Source organism: Staurois parvus, unplaced genomic scaffold (assembly GCF_062004578.1).
Source record: "Staurois parvus isolate SC_StPar_1 unplaced genomic scaffold, SC_StPar_1.0 ptg000053l, whole genome shotgun sequence".
Classification (NCBI taxonomy): domain Eukaryota; kingdom Metazoa; phylum Chordata; class Amphibia; order Anura; family Ranidae; genus Staurois; species Staurois parvus.
This window is the reverse complement of record NW_028317849.1, coordinates 38,323-61,951: the sequence shown is the minus strand read 5'-3', so window position 1 is coordinate 61,951 and position 23,629 is coordinate 38,323. Positions and strand designations below refer to the sequence as shown.

Here is a 23,629-nt window from a genome sequence, read left to right as displayed (position 1 = left end):
TGCCAGATTGTCCGCTACCCTAGTACAGTCGCTGATCATCGCCATTACTAGTATAGTGTCATAGCTGCGTAAATTTCAATATATAAACCATAGTTTGTAGACACCATAACCAATTAAAGTGTTACTAAACCCACAACAATAAAGTCAGTCTGTATATGCAGTAAAGCATGCTTGTTTTACTCACTGTGGAACCTTGGAAGTTAATCTTCTGCATTGTGTAACTCTCCATAACATTATTTACTGGGAAAAAATGCACAACACAAAACAAACCTGCATACAAGCATACATAGTGCCTCTAATGCCCCATACACTCGATGAGAATATTGGACGAATGATCGTCCTTTTTTTTTGCCTGGTAGTCTCATATCAAAAGTGAAGAGGTTACTGAACATATGACAAAAGATTGGGAAGTGATGTATTGGATTTTCGGAGGAAAACTATTAAACAAAAATCGTACGATCTGGTATCATACAAGAAAAAAATGTTGTGCTTGCCCCTTCAAATAATTTTAAACAAAAGCCATGTACTAACGATCAGATTATCATGCGATCCTTTTAAAAGCGGTATTTTGTGTACGATTTTCTGATCGTGTGTACTAGGCATAAGGTGCTGAGTAAGTGGCATTGTCCGCGAAACACATAAATTAAAGAGCGATGTGGTTATATTAACAGACATGGGGGTCGATTTACCAAAACTGGAGAGTGCAAAATCTGGTGCAGCTGTGCATGGTAGCCAATCAGCTTGTTTAATCCAGCTTTGACAAAAAAATCCCCAAAAAACTAGCAGCTGATTTCTAATCAGAGCTGCGCCAGGTTTTTAACTTCCCAGTTTTAGTAAATCAACCCCATACTGTGTTCATATTTTGAAGCATGTTATTTTCATGTTTTTAATTGTTGTCTAGGGATAATTCATTTTTAAAGAGGGAAATAATAGCTTTTGTAATAAAAACAATATACTTTTAGCAAAGTTTGTTGCTTGTTTTCTCATGTGATCTCCTGGTAGGTCTAATTAAAATCTCATATGTCTTGGATTTGCTTGTGTTTGTCATACTCATTATTTAGCTTTGCCTTTTATTAGTTCTCTCCCAATATGCACATTTTGATACACTTTTTAGTGTGCAATTTATATTACTGGAATTGCTATAATTGGTCTCACAAATCACACATAAGTAGACTTTATTAACCACTTCAAGTCCAGACACTTTCACCCCCTTCCTGTCCAGGCCAATTTTCAACTTTCAGCGCTATCACACTTTGAATGACAATTGTGCGGTCATGCAACACTGTACCCATATGAATTTTTTTGCATTTTTTGAGACAGATAAAGCTTTATTTTGGTAGTATTTATTCACCACTGGGATTTTTGCTATCTAAATGAAAATGTCCAAAAATTTTGAAAAAAAGGGTTTTTTCTTATAAAATTTTGCAAATAAATAATATTTCATCATAAATCTTGCCCGAAATGTATTCAGTTATCTTTTTAGTTAAAAAAATAACCTAAATTAGTTTATAACCAAAAATTATCATTTTTTAAAAAATGTTTACATTTTTATATTATTATTTGTTTGTTTGTTTTAACATACTGTCACCCTAGCAGTACAGTGTCACCATAGTTCTTTTTTTTTTTTTACACGGATTGCCTTACACCCATAAAGGATGTAAAAGCAATCATTTCTCCTTCTCTCTGGCTGCATTCTTGCAGCCATTGAGAAATGCTGTGTAAGCTGTGATTGGTCACAGCTTGTCACATGGTACAAGGCTGTTGTGAATTGCCTTGTACCATGTGACCTCTGTGATCATTCACAGATTTCACACGAAGTAAGCAATGATGTCAGAAGTGACATCTTGCTTACCACTCTTCATGTGATCACTGATTGGCCAATCAGTGATCACATGATTGGGACCTCGCACAAAGGTCCCGTACAACAATCGGTGTTCCACTGTGTCCGGAGGACACAGCGGGCACCGGATCATGGTGCTGTGCACTGCTTGAAAATGCGGGCGCCGTTTATGAACAGCAACCCGCCCCTGGACTGCCACCGTCCCACCGTTTATATACAGCGGCCGGATGGCAAGTGGTTAAAAGAGAGAGTAATAGCTGTATGCCTTCAGACTGTATACCACTGACTCAGATTAAAACTTAATACTAAACTGTTTCTTACAAGGAAAGGGTGAGGGGTCACTGATCTGACTCTGACATTTTAGCATGAGCTACTGAGCTCTATAAACAGCAAGATTGTGTTAGCAAAAAGAAAAAGTAAAAAAGAACCCACCGCTCCACCCAAAGGCCTCAAATGAGAAAACAAACTATTCATGTACAGCATTTCATATCTACCTAATTGAAAAAAAATAAAATAATTTTGGAATTTGTACAAAGGCATTAGACAGTTCCGTTAAACATGTGGTGATCCACAAACAGCTTTTATTTTTAACCTACATTTTTACAGTTATTGGCCACCTATTTAAATACTGTAAGTTCACCTACTCATGTCAAACAGATCTTTCTTTGGACTGTCCTCTGGGATCATATAGGGCTCTTTGTCCACATTGAGTGCATCAAAGCTCTGTGTATTGACATACATGTGCTCCTCATAATCTCGAAGTCCTGGGGTACGTCCATTTGACCCTTGGAAAACATCACTAGCTGTTCCTGATATAGAAAAGAGTGTAAATCAGTAAAAAGTAGCCCTTGTGCCACAATGTTTCATATATATAATATTTTTTACCTTAAAGAAAACCTTTGCCCTGACCAAGGAAATTTCAATCGCTTTCCCAAATGTAATAATTAGGCATAAATGCCTTGAAGATAGTAGTATACTACTCAATTTTTTTCCTCCTGGAAACCATGGGGGAGAGCCAAGGGGATGTGATAGTTGTCAATCACTGCCCACACTCCCTATATCCCATATCTGTGCTTTTACTCTGCTCTTGATTGCTCATAGGTAATGATTGGCTTGTAAATTGGGACTCTGTAATAAAAAGACCCTGTTGCTAGAACATTCATTTGCAAAACAATCTACTACTAGCATAAAACTGCAGTATGCTGAAGTTCCTTGAGGTGGCAGAAGTGAAGCGCCAATGTTTTTTCCTGACCATATGCATGGCTGCCAACTACAATTCCCATCATTCATTCAATGGGAATTGCATCTAAAATTGAATGAGGGGGCAATGGGTGTGAATGTGGGCAGGATTGGGAGGGTGGATCAAAGTGTAAGGTAATGTTAGGCAGGACAGGCCAGGAGTTTCCTGGCCTGTCAATCAAATCACATCTGGTGGGCACTATCAGGTCAGACCAAGAGTCTGAGACTCCTGGGTTTTCCAAATACAACACGCAGCAGCGTAATTACGTTGCTGCTCATATATGAATATAAATACACAGATGATGTCTCTCCAGTGTTTCTTAAAATATGGGTCGGGACCCTAAGTGGATAGTCAATGTGTTTGCAATGGGTGGCCACTCAATTGTGTAGCCTCCCAGTCAGCAGCTACATAAAAGGTCATGTAAGTAGAAAAGGAGAGAGGTGGAGGAGTTGTCCTAGCACAGAGAGTAATTAGACACTAATAAAAGAGAAGAAAGCTATGACGCACAAGACCAGTCCATGGGAAATTACTTCTCCTAGAGTAGGCAAACTTTCTAGCAAGTTCAGTGGCACACTGCTTCAAGTGAGTAGTTAAGATAATTTTTATGTGCTTTTACCTGCTATTTGAAGACAAGGTCTCTTTAAGTAAACACACATCCAGAGCAGATCAATGTGCTCCCTTGACAGGTACTATTTAAATTCTACAGCCTGTCAGGGAAATGGCAGAAGACTATAAGAAGTCTAAAAGAATCTGCAGCATTACAGATGAAAGGGAAAGTGAGTGATGTTAGCAGACTATGCAGACAGAGTGACTGGAAGTTGCTCTGGCTGAGAAATTCCATATTAAGTAACCTCTTTTGTTCCTGCACCCTTTGAAATCAGGGAGTGTGTGTTTGAGATGTATTTTCGAGCTTGTCAAATAAATGAAATTAGTTTGGCCACAGGTACACTTTGAGACAACAGACCTATATTATTCTTACCCTGATCTTCTAACTCCCACTGGGATCCTGAATGTGAGACTGGTGGCCTTCTGGCAGGAGATCCCACCTACAAATAGTAACATTAAAATAATTTACAGCTTGGCAAAAAGTAGAACTATGGAAATATGTGTGGTTATATAGAAAAGTGTCTAAAATTAAAGCAATGACACCCAAAAGGTAACACCCCTTATCCGTGTCTTAAATATTAATGGGATCCAGGGGCGGACTGACCATTTGGAAACTCGGGCACTGCCCGAGGGCCCGGGGTCAGTAGGGGGCCCCATGAGATGCCCCTGGTACCTTTTTCATAGGCTTTTTTGAGTTTGGGCAAGGACACAGGGGCCCCATGATCCCCTATTGCCCGGGGGCCCCATGAGTTGTCAGTCCGCCCCTGATGGGATCCCTAAAATAATGTCATAATTCTTATTTCTCTATTTATCCCCTACTTAACCATTACCAGATCATCTGATCCAGGGGCGGACTGACCATTTGGAAACTTGGGCACTGCCTGAGGGCCGGGGTCAGTAGGGGGCCCCATGAGATGCCCCTGGTACCTTTTTCATAGGCTTTTTTGAGTTTGGGCAAGGACACAGGGGCCCCATGATCCCCTATTGCCCGGGGGCCCCATGAGTTGTCAGTACGCCCCTGATCTGATCCTTAGCCTCAACCTAACCCTAAACTTAAAAAATTTAAGAAATAGTCAGAACAGTTAACCTTTCTAACCTAACCTAATTAAACCTAGCTTTTAGCACCAAGAACCCTAACACTAAATGTAACTTCAAAGGACCCAAAAACACCACATCCATTGGGCTGCGTGAACCTGTTTTGATCAACATAGGACCAATGCAGGACCAAGTTGAAATCAATTGTTTCCAATTGGCCCACTTCATTTAAAGTGGTTCTAAAGCCCTAAGGTTTTTCACCTTAATGCATTCTATGCATTAAGGTGAAAAACCTTCTGTGCTGCAGGATCCTCCCCAGCCCCCCCTATACTTACCTGAGCCGGCTCCGATCCAGCACAGCACAGTACCATTGCACAAAGCAGGTAAGTATACCATATTTTAGTAAAAAAGAATTGAAGGTTTAATGTCACTGGGTGAAAATAGAACATGCTGCGGTGCAGGAAAACAAAATACCACATTTTAGCTTTTGCAATGGAAAGAATAAGTACATCAACGCAACGTTACATGTTAACATATATAAACACACTGGTAAGCCTAACCTAACTCCTAACTTTACCCCTGAAATCACAGATTTGCCCTATCAGATGTCATTGTCAGACGTATCAGCTCTGAATAGGAGGACAAGGAGCCCAATGGTGTCTTACCTGTGCCCAATGTCCATTGGCAAGCATCTGAGTGTTACCATGGTTTATTGTACTTGGATCTCTCACCCTGCAGTCTTGTATCCCTCCAAGAGGGGGCTCTTTGCCTGGGATACTATTGTAATAGTTGTGTTCTGAGTTGTGATCATCATCAGCACCCCATGTAAGTTCTTCACTCCCAACAACCACCCTGTTGGAAAATAAAAACAGAGAAAAGATGAAGGTACACACCAACATTCTAAAAAAATATTATATTTAGTTTACATGATCAGGGAATAAAAAAAACGTTTGTTACAAATTTAAGCTAATACAAAAAAAAAAAATGTCATGCATGTTCAACTGAGAATTTGTTTCTTCATGTGTAATTGTGGTTTCTTAGCTATACTCTGGGGAGATTAAAATAAAATTGGAGATGGAGGTCAGAAGCAACCTGCCAATGCCGCCTTTATTTTTTACGCTACTTAAAAAATAACAGCTTGGATCTGATTGCTTTGGGGAACACAGATGTGTCCTTTTTATAATTCAGCCACAAATATTCAAAGCAATAATAGGTATCAGTGTAAAAACAGAAACCTTACCTATTTTAAAATATATCTTTTTTTATCTCCTTTTTTATATCTCCCGTGTGACAATACCACCAAGATAATGTGATATTACTTTATGTGGAATAAAAACTTATTACATCTTTAAAATTCACAACAATGTTTGGTTTAAAGGCTAACATTAAAAACAGTGAGTGGGTTAAGCTTTGTTCTCAGCATACCTGTCTGGGGGTGCTGCCACTTTGTGGGGGCTGTGCAGGAACTGTTTGAACCTCAACTCAAAGGCTTGTCCTACAGTGCTGATCACACTTTGGGCCAACCCATCACAGCACTCCAGAATGTGACAGGCTGCGGATGATTTAGGGACACCAGGGGACAGATGGGAAGACAAGGATGGTTCAAAGTAGGACAGCAAGGGGTATAGCAAGAGACAAAAACACACATTAACACAAGGATGAAATCCACAAATGGTTTGAAGAGTGAAAGAAGGAAAGGAATAATGGACAGACTTTTTAATGTTAACCATTATTAGGTTTTAGACCATATCAGATGAGCAGAAAAACTGAATATACCATTATTTTTAACCCTCTCTTTGTTATATTTACATAAAACCTTTTATCAGTTTTATATTTATAGAAAGAAATATTTCTGTCTTTCATGTTATTTTTTTTTCTGAATTCCTGTCAGTCAGTCCAGCTATCTCTTTATAGGTGAGAGATAGAAAAGTTATTGTATATGAATGACATCTGAAATAGGATCTAAATTTCACTAAAAAATACAGACAATCCAAAACAGTATATTTTACATTGCCACACCATTACTAAACGGTTTCCAACAATCAAAGTTACTGATTGAAAAGTAAGTGAATCCTGATACCTTGTGGAACTTTCCCTGTTAGCAATAACTTTAGCCATCATTACTAATTTGACTTTCCAGAACTAATGCTTAGACCTTCCTAGAGGTTTTTAAGCCCAACTTCTGTAGATTTTTTATTTGTATTTCTTGGAGAGCCTTCTTCAGGTCACCAAATTGGAACTAAAGTCATGGGAACCTATAACCTTTAAACGGAACCTAGAAAGTCTATGGGCTGCGGTCCAATGTTTGTTCTTTCATTTGGAACTGAAGCCATGACATGCTGAGGAAGCCAATTTCTTTTCATTTAAATTGTTGCTACCAGGGGCGGACTGACCATTTGGAAACTCGGGCACTGCCCGAGGGCCCGGGGTCAGTAGGGGGCCCCATGAGATGCCCCTGGTACCTTTTTCATAGGCTTTTTTTAGTTTGGGCAAGGACACAGGGGCCCCATGATCCCCTATTGCCGAGGGGCCCCATGAGTTGTCAGTCCGCCCCTGGTTGCTACCCTAATATTCTGCTTTATAATTTTTCAGTACAACTTAATTATTAATCCCTTAATGAATCCAATTACTTTGGGCCACAAGGCAGCAGGAAGTTCTCCATTGGTGAGGATTAATGTACAATGTTAGTTCACTTTTTCATTTTTTTTCTGCCTTACATTTTAAATTTGAAGTGCCTCTGCTCTATTCATCATTCAGACCTAATTTAAAGGGGATGCTTGGACAGCAATGTTGACTAGATAAGATAATAAGATCTATACTCTGACAATAGCATGAGGGCAAAAAGTAAATGTAGGATTTGCAATAAGAGGATTATAGCAACATCACAGGTAGATTTATTTTTATTTTTGTTTTTTATCAGACTTCAATTACAAAATGTAATTTAGCATGTCATTTAGATGTAACCCTAAATGAATGACATGGGAGAACACTGATTTTATGAACAATTCCCATGGTGCTGCTGATCGCCTACAGTCCCTTTCAACCACTTCCTAACTCTATGCATGAGTTCCTGTGACAGCTGCATAGCATTCCTCAATTTGGGTTTCCTGATGGTAACCATGCCTGTGCATTTAGCATAAGCAAGACACATAGGGGTTTATTTACTAAAGCTGGAGAGTCCAAAATCAGACTCCCTTCTGCATAGAAACCAATCAGCTTCCAGGTTTCATTGCCAAAGCTTCATTGAACAAGCTGAGGTTAGAAGCTGATTGGTTTCTATGCAGAAGGGAGTCTGATTTTGGACTCTCCAGCTTTAGTAAATAAACCCCTAGCAGTCTCTGGAGGATGCACTTGTGACATTGGGCTTCATTCACAAATCAGTATTTACCACTTTAAGATCCGTGGTAAAATGCCTCTGCAGTTTTCAAACATTTTTTTGCAGTTCACTAAAAAAGCTATTTTATGAAGTGATGAAGTATTTTAGTAGTGAAAGCTAGGAGTATTTTACTGCCAGTGATAGGCGGCATCCTTAACAATCAGTAAACAGCTGGTTGTTAAGGAGCAGGTGGCCATGACATCCTTGACAACCATGACTCATCTGCTGTGAACAGGATTCCCTGCTGACAGCAGAATGTAAACAATATATTTGCTGGCATGAATTTTTTTTTTAAACTGCATGGGAGTCCCTACCCCTCAATCCATATCAGGACCTTATCCCAGTATGCAGCCTGGCAGGTCAGGAATCATACCAGGCCACATGCCCTCAAAATGGGGGGGAGTGATGAAATGTCATCAACGGGGCATGATGGCTCATTGATGTCATAAGGGGGAGGGGTCACCCGATGACATCAACAACTGCCTCCCCTTAGTTTATTTAGCGGTAGAGCTGTCATTTGGTGGGAGCCAAGCGTCCATGTGGGTCGTGTTTTTATTTTCATTCGGGATGGCAGCCAGTGTACATCATGACTGACGTTCGGTCTACTTCAAGGGACATTTATTTTTGGGTGGGCTATTGCATAAAGGACCAAAAGGTCAAAAACTGGCCCTGTGCTTTTTTTTATTTGCACATTTTTGGGGTGAAAGAGTAGTGGTACCCCCTATTAATTCACATGGGGGGATTTGGGGACCCTCTTGTTAAAGGGGGCTTCTAGATTCTGATAAGTCACCCCCACACCCCCACAATCACTAGACCAGAGTTGTGGGGAAGAGGCACTTGACCTCATCAAGATGGATACCCCCCCTCCATGTTGAGAGCATCTGCCTGGTATGGTTCAGGATGAGGGGGGGTGCTCTCTTGTCCCCCCCTTTTCTGGACTGCTGGACTGCATGCTCAGATAAGGGTCTGGTATGTATTTTAGGGGGAACCCTACACCATTTTATTTTTAAATTTTAGCGTGGGGTCCCCTCAAAATCCTTACCAGACCCGAGGGGCCTGGTATGGATTGGATGGGGACCCCTTCGCTGTTTTTTAAAAAATTTTAATGCTAGAAATTCTTTAGTTTAGGTTCTGCTGTCAACAGGGAATCATGCTGACAGCAGATGAGTCATGGTTGTTAAGCATGCAGCGGCCGCACGCTCCTTAACAATCAGCTGTTTACTGGTTGGTAAGGATGATGGTTTCTGCTGACTCCTTAACAACCAGCTAACATAAAACAGATTCCTTAACCTCCCTGGAGGTATTCCCAAGTGCAGCTCGGGGTAAAGTTTCAGCACCACAAACGATAACCCTGAGCTACACTCAGGAATACCCTGCAGCATTGCTCAGGGATCCCTCGATCACTTACCTTGTCCTTCGCTCCCGCGATGTCCCCCCTGCAGCATCCCCGGCCATCTCCTCTGGCCGATGCCAGCATCCGTCTTCCGGGTTCCGTTCCCTGCAACATCGGGACGTACGGGGATGTAACCGGCGGGAAATGTAAAAATTTTAAAAAGTGACATTCACTAATACACTAAAATAACATAGTAAAACATTACTGTATCAAACCATTTCACATACATTTTGTCCCTAGTGCTTTGTCCTGTGCCCTACCTGCATTTTTACTGTTCTTTCTGCCTGGAATCTGAGAAAAGTCCATGGCGTCCAAAAAGTGTCCCTTTAGATCAAAATCGGTTTTAGACCAGCTAGAGAACAGCGATAGTAAATCAGAACCACTTGCAGAATTGAGTGATAATGATTCGTGGGGAAATTCGCCATCAGACACTGAAAACGATTTTGCGACTAAGATCAGTGATGTGCGAACTTGGCGCTATATTTAAAATGTCAGTGTTTTTGGTTTGATTATATTATTGAATTAAATTTATTATTATTATAGTATTATTTTTTATGATTATTTATTAAATTATAATTTATGATTTTGTGTTTCAAATTTCATCATACCCGGGATGTTTACTAGACTCTTGTTCGGACAGATTTCAGTGAGTTATTCCTAAGAATTACAGGCCTACAATAAAAAAACAACATATTTCATGCAAAAAAATTTGCTGCTTTGAGCACAGAAATACTGACATAATCATACCGCTAGGGAGGCTACCTATCACATGCCAGAATCACTACTTACTTACTGCAATCGCTTATTTATTTCCTTTAATGAGTTTACTTTAACACCGTTTAATGCGGTATTTTTGCTTTTGAGGTAAATACCGCATAAAGGGATAGTGAATTGACATTTTCAGCATTGCATGGGATATTTCAGAAAAATGTGTCAGATGGCCTAAATACCGCATACAATCTGCTTTAGTGAATGGAGCCCACGGTGACAATGCAGGAGCATTGAATTAGAAAATAGAGTGCTGACACAGAAGGTACCTGGACAAGGATCTTCAAGGCAGGATTATTAGGTAATATTTTCAGGAAAGCAGCTAATATGAAAAGATAAAATATTACTTTCTTAAATTGCATCAACATGATAAAGATTATATGAGATTTTAGGGATTAGCTTTACATCTACATTTAGGTTCACTTGTCATGTGTGCTCAACAGTACATAAATTAATAACAGAACAGATGGTTCCTTTTTTTTTTTTGTCTGAATGTAAATAGCACATCTTCGGCTGTACATGTGTGCTGTTTAATCTCAATGTATGGAACAGTTGCTGATATAAATATTAATGAGCATAGAAGGTGGTGTTCTGGCAGGAAAGTGTATTCCTCCTACAATGGTAAAGTGGCCCATTTTCATTATTGGCTGCTTTGTGATATTATGAAACATTTCTGTTAACCAAAAATTAAACAGGTCCAAAGTAGTTAGGTGGATATCATTGAGAGATCTATCCGGGAGCCCAAGTCCCCTACCAATCATAGACATGACACTAGACTTGATGTTTCACTTTGCTACTCTGAATTTTATCAGCATGCAACCATGTTCCTAAAGTGTAACTCCAACCAAAACCATTTTTATCTGTACATTTGTTCTGTGTGAATTGGGAAAAAAGGCAAATAGATTACATCCTGTGCTGTAAAAATATAATAAAAATGGAAAGTACTGCATTTGGCCACTAGATGGAGTGAAGTATTATAGGAAATTATGATTCTTAAGTTCAACTATTGGTCAAATGAGGTGTTTTCTGCATCAAATCAACGTTTTCCATCAGCGTTACTCAACTTTTTTCCAGTCACAGCACCCTTGAAAAGTATTTTCATTCTCAAGGCACCCCAGTCTAAGGCTTTGTTCACATTACTGCATTTCTTTAGCAGATGTGCAGGGGTGCCATTAATTCTTAATAGTACCTCCACGCATTGGCAAACACAGAGTAATTACATGGTGATGTGATTTTAAAAATGTGTCAGAAATATGTTTCCCTGCATTTCTGTGGGTAAGGCAACCCATGAATGGCCTGCCCTATAAGCAACATGCAGCCACAAAAATGTGAACCAAGGGCTTGTTCACATGTGAGGTTTGGGGGCAGTAAAACCACAGGGTTGAGCCACCCTTGCCCCACCCCCAACTGCACCCCCTTTAGCTGCAGAGGCAGCAGCCAGGGCCATGCATATGCTGTGGTGAATAGGGCTGTGCTGCAACCTCCCAGCAGCTGTATGCATTGCCTACAGCTGCAGCACAATGATCATGCATTTAGGGGGATAAAACAGGCATTGAGGAGGCAACACGTAGCCTCTTCACCACCTGTCAAATGCCTCTGAAAAGTGATCCATGTTCAGATCTGTCCATGCAGTCCTTGCCGTTATTATGAACAAGCTCTAAAAAAGCAGTTCTAGTAATACAAGATAAAGCCTAGAACACATGAGCTGAATGTCAGGCAGCATTGGCCAGTTCATCAGAACCTGGATGTTATTCAGCCCTTGTGTATGGCAGTTGATCTGACAAAAGCCGGCTTCTATCAAAGGGGCATGGCCAAAAAAGGTCCGCCGATCAGCTCCTGATCAGCGCTCACTCAGCCAATAGCGGACAGCGCTGACCGGAGTGTTTTGGCAGGGGGAGGACAGTATCCCTTGTCAGAACACAATAGCACAGCTGGGGAGATCGCTGTACTAACATTGGATAGTTAGTACAGTGGCTCCTCCTGAGATGTCATTTTTTTTTCATTCAACCCACTGGGTTGAACAAAAAAAACTAGTAGTGTCTACTAGGCTTTAGGGCTCAAGATTAAAAGTAATGTACATACATATACACACACACACGTACAGTAAACATTCACACACTCATGTAGATACTTATAAAAACACACACATACATACATAGTTATTTACACTCACTACTGTACATATATAGACACACTCTCACATACATATACAGTTGTGTCCAAAATTATTCAACCCCCACTGAAATTGAGTGTTTTGGCCAGTTTGACATTGCTTTTGATCATTCAGTCATCTTGCTTACATTTACATTAAAGAGGCACTTGTAGGTCAGACAAATATAACATAACAGTTATAATGAAATAACCACAAATGTCTTTTCTGTGCTCACAGCATTATCAGTTTTATTCAACCCCCAAGTGACATTCAATCTTAGTACTTAGTACAGCATCCTTTTACAGTTATAACAGCTTTTAAACGTGAAGCATAGCTTGACACAAGTGTCTTGCAGCGATCTACGGGTATCTTCGCCCATTCTTCATGGGCAAAGGCCTCCAGTTCAGTCACATTCTTAGGCTTGCGCACTGCAACTGCTTTCTTTAAGTCCCACCAGAGGTTCTCAATCGGATTTAAGTCTGGTGACTGCGATGGCCACTCCAAAATGTTCCAGCCTTTCCTCTGCAACCATGCTCTAGTGGACTTGGAGGTATGCTTGGGATCATTGTCCTGTTGAAAGGTCCAACGTCTCCCAAGCCTCAGGTGTGTGACGGACTGCATCACGTTTCCATCCAATATCTCCTGGTACTGAAGAGAATTCATGGTACCTTGCACACGCTGAAGCTTCCCTGTACCTGCAGAAGCAAAACAGCCCCAAAGCATGATTGACCCTCCACCATGCTTCACAGTAGGCAAGGTGTTCTTTTCATCATAGGCCTTGTTCTTCCTCCTCCAAACATAGCGTTGATCCATGGGCCCAAACAGTTCTAATTTTGTTTCATCAGTCCACAGAACACTATCCCACAACTTTTGTGGTTTGTCCACATGGCTTTTGGCATACTGCAGTCGACTCTTCTTATTCTTTGGAGACAGCAAGGGGGTACGCCTGGGAGTTCTGGCACGGAGGCCTTCATTACGCAGTGTGCGTCTTATTGTCTGGGCTGAAACTTCTGTACCCACATCTGACAAATCTTTTCTCAGTTCCTCAGCAGTCACACGGGGACTTCTCTCCACTCTACGCTTCAGGTAGCGCACAGCAGTCGAAGTCAGCATCTTCTTTCTGCCACGACCAGGTAGCGTTTCAACAGTGCCCTTTGCCTTGAATTTGCGAATGATGCTTCCTAAGGTGTCTCTTGGTATGTTTAACATCTTTGCAATCTTCTTATAGCCATTGCCCTTCCTGTGAAGAGAAATCACCTCTTCTCTTGTCTTCCTGGACCATTCTCTTGCCTTCACCATGTTTGTAACCACACCAGTAAATGTCTAGAAGGAGCTGAGTATCACAGTCATTTTAAAGCTGCCTAATTGGTGCTTATTATGCTTGATTGCTGCTCGGTGACATCCACAGGTGTTTTCAATACCTGATGGAAAGCACCTGTATGAACCTCTGTTCTTCAGAGTGGTAGTCTTTAAGGGGTTGAATAATTGTGGCAATGAAGAAACCACATAAGAACCATTTACTACTGTATTACATAAACAATTGATGTCATTTTAGTTGCATTTGGGTAGTTACAACGTCCTTGTAGGATTTGATTCTGAATACAATTCCAAATGTACACTATAGTCCCTAAACCCCTTTACAGCATTGGGGGTTGAATAATTTTGGACACAACTGTACATGCACAAACATACATATATAGACACACTCACATACATACATACATAGACACACTCTCACATACATATACATACACAAACATACATACTGTATATACACACACTCACATACATATACATATATACACACACACACTCACATGCATACATAGTTATTTACACACACTACTGTACAGTGGGGCAAAAAAGTATTTAGTCAGCCACCAATTGTGCATGTTCTCCCACTTAAAAAGATGAGAGAGGCCTGTAATTGGCATCATAGGTAGACCTCAACTATGAGAGACAAAATGAGAAAAAAAATCCAGACAATCACATTGGCTGATTTGGAAAGAATGTATTTGCAAATTATGGTGGAAAATAAGTATTTGGTCAATATCAAAAGTTCATCTCAATACTTTGTTATATATCCTTTGTTGGCAATGACAGAGGTCAAACGTTTCCTGTAAGTCTTCACTAGGTTGGCACACACTGTTGCTGGTATGTTGGCCCATTCCTCCATGCAGATCTCCTCTAGAGCAGTGATGTTTTGGGGCTGTCGCTGGGCAACACTGACTTTCAACTCCCTCCAAAGGTTTTCTATGGGGTTGAGATCTGGAGACTGACTAGGCCACTCCAGGACCTTGAAATGCTTCTTACGAAGCCACTCCTTTGTTGCCCGGGCGGTATGTTTGGGATCATTGTCATGTTGGAAGACCCAGCCACGTTTCATCTTCAATGCCCTTGCTGATGAAAGGAGGTTTGCACTCAAAATCTCACAATACATCTCACAATACATGGCCCCATTCATTCTGTCCTGTACATGGATCAGTCGTCCTGGTCCCTTTGCGGAGAAACAGCCCCAAAACATGATGTTGCCACCCCCATGCTTCACAGTAGGTATGGTGTTCTTTGGATGCAACTCAGCATTCTCTCTCCTCCAAACATGACGAGTTGTGTTTCTACCAAACAGTTCTATTTTGGTTTCATCTGACCATATGACATTCTCCCAATCCTCTTCTGGATCATCCAAATGTTCTCTAGCAAACTTCAGACGGGCCCGGACATGTACTGGCTTAAGTAGGGGGACACGTCTGGCACTGCAGGATCTGAGTCCCTGGCGGCGTAGTGTGTTACTGATGGTAGCCTTTGTTACGTTGGTCCCAGCTCTCTGCAGGTCATTCACTAGGTCCCCCCCGTGTGGTCCTGGGATATTTGCTCACCGTTCTTGTGATCATTTTGACCCCATGGGGTGAGATCTTGCGTGGAGCACCAGATCGAGAGAGATTATCAGTGGTCTTGTATGTCTTCCATTTTCTAATTATTGCTCCCACAGTTGATTTGTTCACATCAAGCTGCTTGCCTATTGCAGATTCAGTCTTCACAGCCTGGTGCAGGTCTACAATTTTTGTTTCTGGTGTCCTTCAACAGCTCTTTGGTCTTCACCATAGTGGAGTTTGGAGTGTGACTGTTTGAGGTTGTGGACAGGTGTCTTTTATACTGATAACAAGTTCAAACAGGTGCCATTGATACAGGTAATGAGTGCAGGACAGAGGAGCCTCTTAAAGAAGAAGGTACAGGTCTGATAGAGCCAGAAATCTTGCTTGTTTGTAGATGACCAAATACTTATTTTCCACCATAATTAGCAAATAAATTCTTTCCAAATCAGCCAATGTGATTGTCTGGATTTTTTTTCTCATTTTGTCTCTCATAGTTGAGGTCTACCTATGATGCCAATTACAGGCCTCTCATCTTTTTAAGTGGGAGAACTTGCACAGTTGGTGGCTGACTAAATACTTTTTTGCCCCACTGTACATACATATACATACACAAACATACATATATACACACACTCACATACATACATAGTTATTTACACTCACTACTGTACATACATACACACACTCTCACACACATATACATACACAAACATACATATACACACACACACTCACATACATACATAGTTATTTACACACACTACTGTACATACATACACACACTCTCACACACATATACATACACAAACATACATACATACACGCCAGCCCTTTTTAAAAACTGAAGCATGGAACCTGCACTTGCACTGCCAAGTACTGTACTGTAGGAGGAGGCAGAAAGGTCAGGACTCAGGAAGACTATTACCCTTTCCTCTGCACGCCATTGTCCTGATCAAGCTACTGCTGTGCCAATGTACTGTTTGGCAAAGGAAGATTGGTCTGATCTGAATGCATTACGCAACCAGGATGCCTTGGCACTTCTGACAGCCTCAGTCAGGCACCCCGGTTGAAAAAGGCTTATTTACATTAAAACAGCACTGGATAAAGCCTATTTACATTCAATATTTGCAAATTCTTTATAAATTAATTCCTAAGAGATGGTGAATATCTTTACTCCTGGGGAGCCTTTAACTTTACTACAGAATATGTACTATAACAAGTTGAAGAAGGTATCATTCTACTGCAAGGCAAAATTTAAATAATTTCTGTTATCATTCAGATAAGTTCCAAGCCCCTAGGGTCTGTTAGCCTTTCCCTGATTTAAGGATACAAGTACATAATTTTTCTCAAATTTTCATCTACAGGCTCATTCACATAATAGATTTGTTGAGATTCCAAGTATGGCAATAAGTGTCTTGAATCCTTTCAATTGCCTTCACTAGTAACTATAAAATATGTATGCAATATGTCAGGCCTTGTTGCAGTAATGCAAAGGTATGAACTAGTGAAATTAAAATTTATGGATCTTTTTACTTGGTTCTTGTCTGCTTACTTGTCATGTGATTTTGAGCAGTATAGAAATGGCTCATGTTGAGCTATGAACAAACATATTATGTTTTTCTGTTGCTGTTCAGTAAGACATGCAAATGTGAAATGGAACATATTGTACATTCTTACATTTGTCTCAAAACTATAACAAATATTTTGCAGGGAACCTGTCATGTTATTTCAGTCTAAGCATATGATAAAAAAAAAAATGTTACCTTCAATGAAAACCACATGTCATGAAATATAAATAGATTCTAGGATAAACCTAATTTATATGCATGTTTTTACTTTCCTGGTAAAGTCTGACAATTACATTAAATAACCAATAGGGAGGATTGTGAGGTAAGGGTGGTGGACACAAAGCTTTAGTTCTGGAATTATTGGTCATTTTAATATGTAGATTTCACCGAAGGAAAACTTTGCGAAAAAATGTATCTAAAGCCAAAACCATTTTCTAAGTTTTGGTTGGATTGGTGAGAGTTTAGAACCTCTAGAAGGTTTTTATTGTTGTCTGCCTCCCCACTAGGGTGATCCACTGCCTATATTTCCAGAAGCCAATTGTCACAGAGACTTCAAGTGAGAAAAAAATGCAATATTTTGAGTTGACACAGGAACAGGAATGGAGGGGAAACTTTATTGGGGACATTGGTTCAAGTGACAACTGTCTAAGAGGGCATTTCACTTCCATTGATGGGATTTCCCATTACTTTTTTTTTTCAAGACAAGGAGTGTAGGAAAGTCTTGTTTAGTTTTAGATATACTTTGAGCATTTGCATTGCCAAGGCTTGTATCAGGTTTACTTTAACGGCTTCCCGTCTGCCCTATAGCAGAAAAATTGCTACAATGCGGCACGGGTGCGCAAAATCATGTATACATACGTGATTTCGCATTTCCGGGTAGGGGGCACACGCGAGGCCTACCTGCGCCACCATTCGCGGTCGCAGCTGTCAATCACCAGGTCATGGCCGGTGATTACTTGCCGGCGCCCCATGATTGCTGAGGATCTCCAATGGGGAAGAGAACGGTTTGTAAACAGTTAGCAGTGTGTCCCATAGTAAAACACACCCAGCACACAATTAACCCTTTGAGCGGCCCTCATGTTAACCCCTTCCTGCCCAGTGACAGTAGTACAGTGTCAGTGTTTTTTTAGCACTGATCACTGCATTGGTGTCACTGCTATAAGTTGCTGATCGCCACCATTACTAGTAAAAATGAAATTTTTTTTTTTTAAAAAGTATAGTATATATACCGCCATTTGCAAACACTAACTTTCACGTAAACCAATTAATTTACACGTATTGGGTTTTTTTTTAGCAAAGACATGTAGTAGAATACATTTTGGCCTAAATTTACGATGAAATTAGATTTTTTAAATTATTTACTGGACATGTTTAATAGCACGTGAAAAATATTGTTTTTTTTTTTCAAAATTGTCAGTCTTTTTTTTTTTATAGCCCAAAAATTAAAAAACACACAGGCGATCAAATACCACCGATAGAAAGCTCAATTCGTGGGAAAAAAAGAACGCAAATTTCATTTGGGTGCAGCGTTGCATGACCACACAATTGTCAGTTAAAGTAACGCAGCGCCATAACGCAAAATATGGCCTGGTCAGGAAGGGGGGTAAATCCTCAGGAGGGCAAGTGGTTAACAAAGTTTTTATTTGTTGTTGTTTATTTTGGATATTTATATAGTGCTAACAATTTATGTAGCACTTTACATATTGTACATTCAAATCAGTCCCTGCCCTTGAGGAGCTTACAACCTTGGATCCCTATTTGGCATGCAAACATTCTGTATACGCACATACCTACTAGGTCTGTTTAGACAGGAGCCAATTAACCTACCAGCATGTCTGTGGAGTGTGGGAGGAGACCAGAGTACCTGGAAGAAAGCTACACAAGAACTGGAAAAACATGCAAGCTCCATGTAGATAGTGTCCTGACCAGGATGTGAACTGAGAACTCCAGTGCTGCAAGGTAGAGGTGTTAACCACTACACCACTGTGGTGCTCACTATCTGATTCCTCACTAAGAAACTTGTCCTGGTTACCACACTACTAAGTAGCTTGCCCTGGTGATCACACAGGGAAAAGGAGGATAAATCTGCCAGTGAGAACACACAGCAATAAAAACCTGTCAGACCTGACAAATCTTAACTTTTTCTTTCCCTACTAAAAAGAGTTTCTAATCTGAAAGGTGTACCGGTCAGAGCGATATACCTCACTTTCTGTTTCAGTGACTGTTGTGTTACACTATTTGATTTATTATTATTTCTCTGTGACCATTACTTGTTTATTAATGCTCTGTGTCTTTAAGCGGTCTCCTCCTGTCTAAGCTGAGCTCTTTCTCTCACCGTATTGTGGATACCCCTCCCCTCTGCCTCTCTCTGGTAATCATTCCACTGTATCCTGTCTTCCTGAATGCATCTTCCCATGAGGCTTACAACATTAACATTTTTCTACCTATGATATTCTCCATTAAACGGAACATTCAAATGGGTTTCCTAATCTGACTTCCTCAACATGTGAGTTTATTCGTTGAGTTAAACTATCTGACCTGATGCAAAGGATAAATTCAACACCACGTGGTAGAGTTGTATACATCACTGGAGATAAAATTTATGGCCTGGTAGTCCAGTCAGAATAGTGACCATATACAGAATAAAGGGAACCTCACTAAAAGGGTCACAATGCAGAATAACTGGCAAAAGGTATAACCCATTCCCATTTTATCTAAAACAAAACAAAAAAAAGTTAAGCTAGACCCAGTTTTGAAGAGATGGGGTCAATATAGCCATGCAATAACCTGTAACTATAGCTATAGCAAAGCACAGGTAAGAGCAAGACACGGTGATTCATACAACTATACCCAAAAGCCAATGTGTAATATATATAAAATGACCTGAAAGCTGAACTCCTGAAAATCATCTAAATACACTTTTAAACTGTAGAGTGGTAGCTGTTGCATGACCTAAAGGATTTTTTAGCTCTGTGCGGCCAGTCTTTTGCTTCAGGCACCTTTGCCAGACAGCAGAGTCAGATGATTTATCTCCACTACAGCAGCAGCTTGACTTGACCAAGAACACAACTAGAGATGAGCGAAGTATTCAAAAATTCGATTCGACTGATTCGGCGAATTCGTGGAAAAATTTTGATTCGAGTCGAATATATTCGCTGTGAATTTAACTTAAAAAAGGGTGTTTCTAGGCTTCAGAGAGACTTAATATTAGTGCTGAACACTGTACCTTTAATTTAAATGCCCTTGGAGTCTGCTGGGGAAGAGAAATAATACTGTCAGGCAGTATGACATGCAGATGAGTGCCGTCGATCTTAGAATCACCGCACACTTCACTCATTTGGCCAGTCACGGGGCCAAAACCAGAGTGTGGAGCCACAGTGTGGCGGTGGAGGCAGCAGCAATGGGAGGCCATACAGCACCCTATGACAAAAATGGAAACCACCAGCAGTGTGAGGAGACCTGAAAGTGGCACATGGCAGAGTGTGGCGATAGAGACAGCAGCAATGGGAGGCCGTACAGGGACCCATGACACACTCTGGACCTGGCAGCAGCATGAGGAGGCGGTACAGGGGCCCATGGCAGATTACGGGCCTGGCAGCAGCATGAGGAGTCGGTACGGGGGCCCATGGCAGATTACAGGCCTGGCAGCAGCAATGGGAGGCCGTACAGGGACCCATGACACAATCTGGACCTGGCAGCAGCATGGGGAGGCGGTACAGGGGCCCATGACAGATTACGGGCCTGGCAGCAGCATTTGGAGTCGGTACGGGGGCCCATGACACACTCTGGACCTGGCAGCAGCATGAGGAGGCGGTACAGGGGCGCATGACAGATTACAAGCCTGGCAGCAGCAACTTGGACAGGAGGACGTTCAGTTTCTGCACCGTCTGGTGCGTGCTCGCAAACTGTTGTCTCTTGGAAACGGATTCCAAGAAAGACTGCTGACGGAATCCGTGAAGAGGAGTAGCAGGAGAAGGAGCATCTGAACGAGCGGAATATGCCAACAAGCGACAACAGGGGCCCATGACAGATTACGGGCCTGGCAGCAGCATGAGGAGTCGGTACGGGGGCCCATGGCAGATTAGGGGCCTGGCAGCAGCTATGGGAGGCCCGTAATCTGCCAGCACCCTATGACAAAAAATGGAACCCACCAGCAGTGTGAGGAGACCTGAAAGTGGCACATGGCAGAGTGTGGCGATGGAGACAGCAGCAATGGGAGGCCGTACAGGGACCCATGACAGACTCTGGACCTGGCAGCAGCATGAGGAGGCGGTATAGGGGCCCATGGCAGATTAGGGGCCTGGCAGCAGCTATGGGAGGCCCGTAATCTGCCAGCACCCTATGACAAAAAATGGAATACACCAGCAGTGTGAGGAGACCTGAAAGTGGCACATGGCAGAGTGTGGCGATGGAGACAGCAGCAATGGGAGGCCGTACAGGGACCCATGAGAGACTCTGGACTTGGCAGCAGCATGAGGAGGCGGTATAGGGGCCCATGGCAGATTAGGGGCCTGGCAGCAGCTATGGGAGGCCCGTAATCTGCCAGCACCCTATGACAAAAAATGGAACACACCAGCAGTGTGAGGAGACCTGAAAGTGGCACATGTTTGGGGCATGATTCATGGCGGATTTAGTCAGTTGTGTCAGGAACTGGTGGTTTGAAATCCAGACTAATCCACGCCTGATTCATTTTCACAAACGTCAGTCTCTCCACACTTTGGGTGGACAGTCGTGTCCTCCGCGGAGTTGCAATACCTCCTGCCGCACTAAACACGCGCTCCGATGCCACGCTACTGGCCGGGCATGACAGCCTTTCAAGGGCAAATTCAGCTAGTTGGGGCCAAAGGTCAAGTTTCGTTGCCCAGTAGTCAAGGGGATTGTCTACCTCGGTTGGCAGGGTGCTGTCCAAGTAGGCCTAAGCCTGTTGTTTGAGGTCCTGCTCCAGGTCCACCTGATGCTGCTGCTGCTGCTGCTGCTGCTGCTGCTGCTGCGGCTGGTTAGTAGTTTCCTCACTGCGCTGGTGAAGAAAGCTACTCATCATCGACTGCAGACTGAGGCAGCCGCTGCTGGTGGAGCTGCCACTGCTCCTACCACCCCACCCCTCCCCTGCTGCCATGGCAGCGGAACGCGAGCGCACAGGGCCCACAGTGTCTGAGGATGGACGTTGGCGCAGACAGGCAGAGACCAGCTGACTACATAGGTGGTTTTTATAGTACGTTATTTTGGCCTCCCTCTCAGCAGGTGTGAAAAAGGCCACCATTTTTGAACGGTAGCGAGGGTCCAACAAGGTGGACAGCCAAAAGTCATCCCTCTGTCTGATGGTTATTATTCGGCTGTCGCTACGCAAGCAACCGAGCATGCTATGGGCCATTTGTGCCAAGGAATGCGAGGGACTCCCTGCCTCCATCTCCACAGCATACTGCCACGGTGCGTCTGGGTCCTCTGTCTCCTCCTCCTCCTCCTCTACCAGATGCTCCTGCTCCTCCACTCCTGTCCGCTGAGTGGAAAAACCACCCATTTCACTCAATAATTCCTGAGCACCAATGTCCTCCTCTACCTCCTCCTCTTCTTCCTGTCCTGCCCCCACAGGGGTCATGTGGCGTTGAGATCTGTGCACCACGTCTACCGCACCCTGACCAGCCATTGTTAACAGCATTTGTTCCAGGACGTGCAACAGAGGAATGACGTCGTTCATCCCATAGTCCTGGCGACTCACGAATAGCGTGGCCTCCTCAAAGGGCCTGAGCAAGCGCAGGTGTCACGCATGAGCTGCCAATGGCTGACATCTAAGTTACACAGGGAGTACCTTTATCCGCTTTTAACATCAGGAATCGGTGATGGCCTTTCGCTGTTCGTAAAGGCGGTCTAACATATGTAGGGTTGAATTCCACCTTGTTGCAACGTCACAGCATGAGGAGTCGGTACGGGGGCCCATGGCAGATTACGTGCCTGGCAGCAGCAATGGGAGGCCCGTAATCTGCCAGCACCCTATGTCAAAAAAATTCTACACACCAGCAGTGTGAGGAGACCTGAAAGTGGCACATGGCAGAGTGTGGCTATGGAGACAGCAGCAATGGGAGGCCGTACAGGGACCCATGACACACTCTGGACTTGGCAGCAGCATGAGGAGGCGGTATAGGGGCCCATGGCAGATTAGGGGCCTGGCAGCAGCAATGGGAGGCCCGTAATCTGCCAGCACCCTATGTCAAAAAAATTCTACACACCAGCAGTGTGAGGAGACCTGAAAGTGGCACATGGCAGAGTGTGGCGATGGAGACAGCAGCAATGGGAGGCCGTACAGGGACCCATGAGAGACTCTGGACCTGGCAGCAGCATGAGGAGGCGGTATATAGGGGCCTATGGCAGATTAGGGGCCTGGCAGCAGCTATAGGAGGCCCATAATCTGCCAGCACCCTATGTCAAAAAATTCAACACACCAGCAGTGTGAGGAGACCTGAAAGTGGCACATGGCATGAGACACTGTGGACCTGGCAGCAGCATGAGGAGGCGGTATATAGGGGCCCATGGCAGATTAGGGGCCTGGCAGCAGCTATGGGAGGCCCGTAATCTGCCAGCACCCTATGTCAAAAAATTCAACACACCAGCAGTGTGTGAGGAGACCTGAAAGTGGCACATGGCAGAGTGTGGCGATGGAGACAGCAGCAATGGGAGGCCGTACAGGGACCCATGAGAGACTCTGGACCTGGCAGCAGCATGAGGAGGCGGTATATAGGGGCCTATGGCAGATTAGGGGCCTGGCAGCAGCTATGGGAGGCCC

General features: G+C 42.8%; 1 protein-coding gene across 1 annotated transcript in view; it reads right to left on the bottom strand.

The window, feature by feature from the left end:
- The window catches only part of LOC149470058 (SHC-transforming protein 2-like), a 59,441-nt gene that overhangs the window by 15,105 nt on the left and 20,707 nt on the right, over positions 1-23,629 (bottom strand). Inside the window, exons 6-9 of the mRNA XM_089667004.1 lie at positions 6,147-6,273; positions 5,387-5,573; positions 4,060-4,126; positions 2,485-2,649 (exon numbers count right to left, since the gene is read on the bottom strand). Coding sequence (XP_089523130.1) covers positions 2,485-2,649; positions 4,060-4,126; positions 5,387-5,573; positions 6,147-6,273 — 546 coding nt within the window. The remainder of the gene's footprint in view (positions 1-2,484; positions 2,650-4,059; positions 4,127-5,386; positions 5,574-6,146; positions 6,274-23,629) is intronic.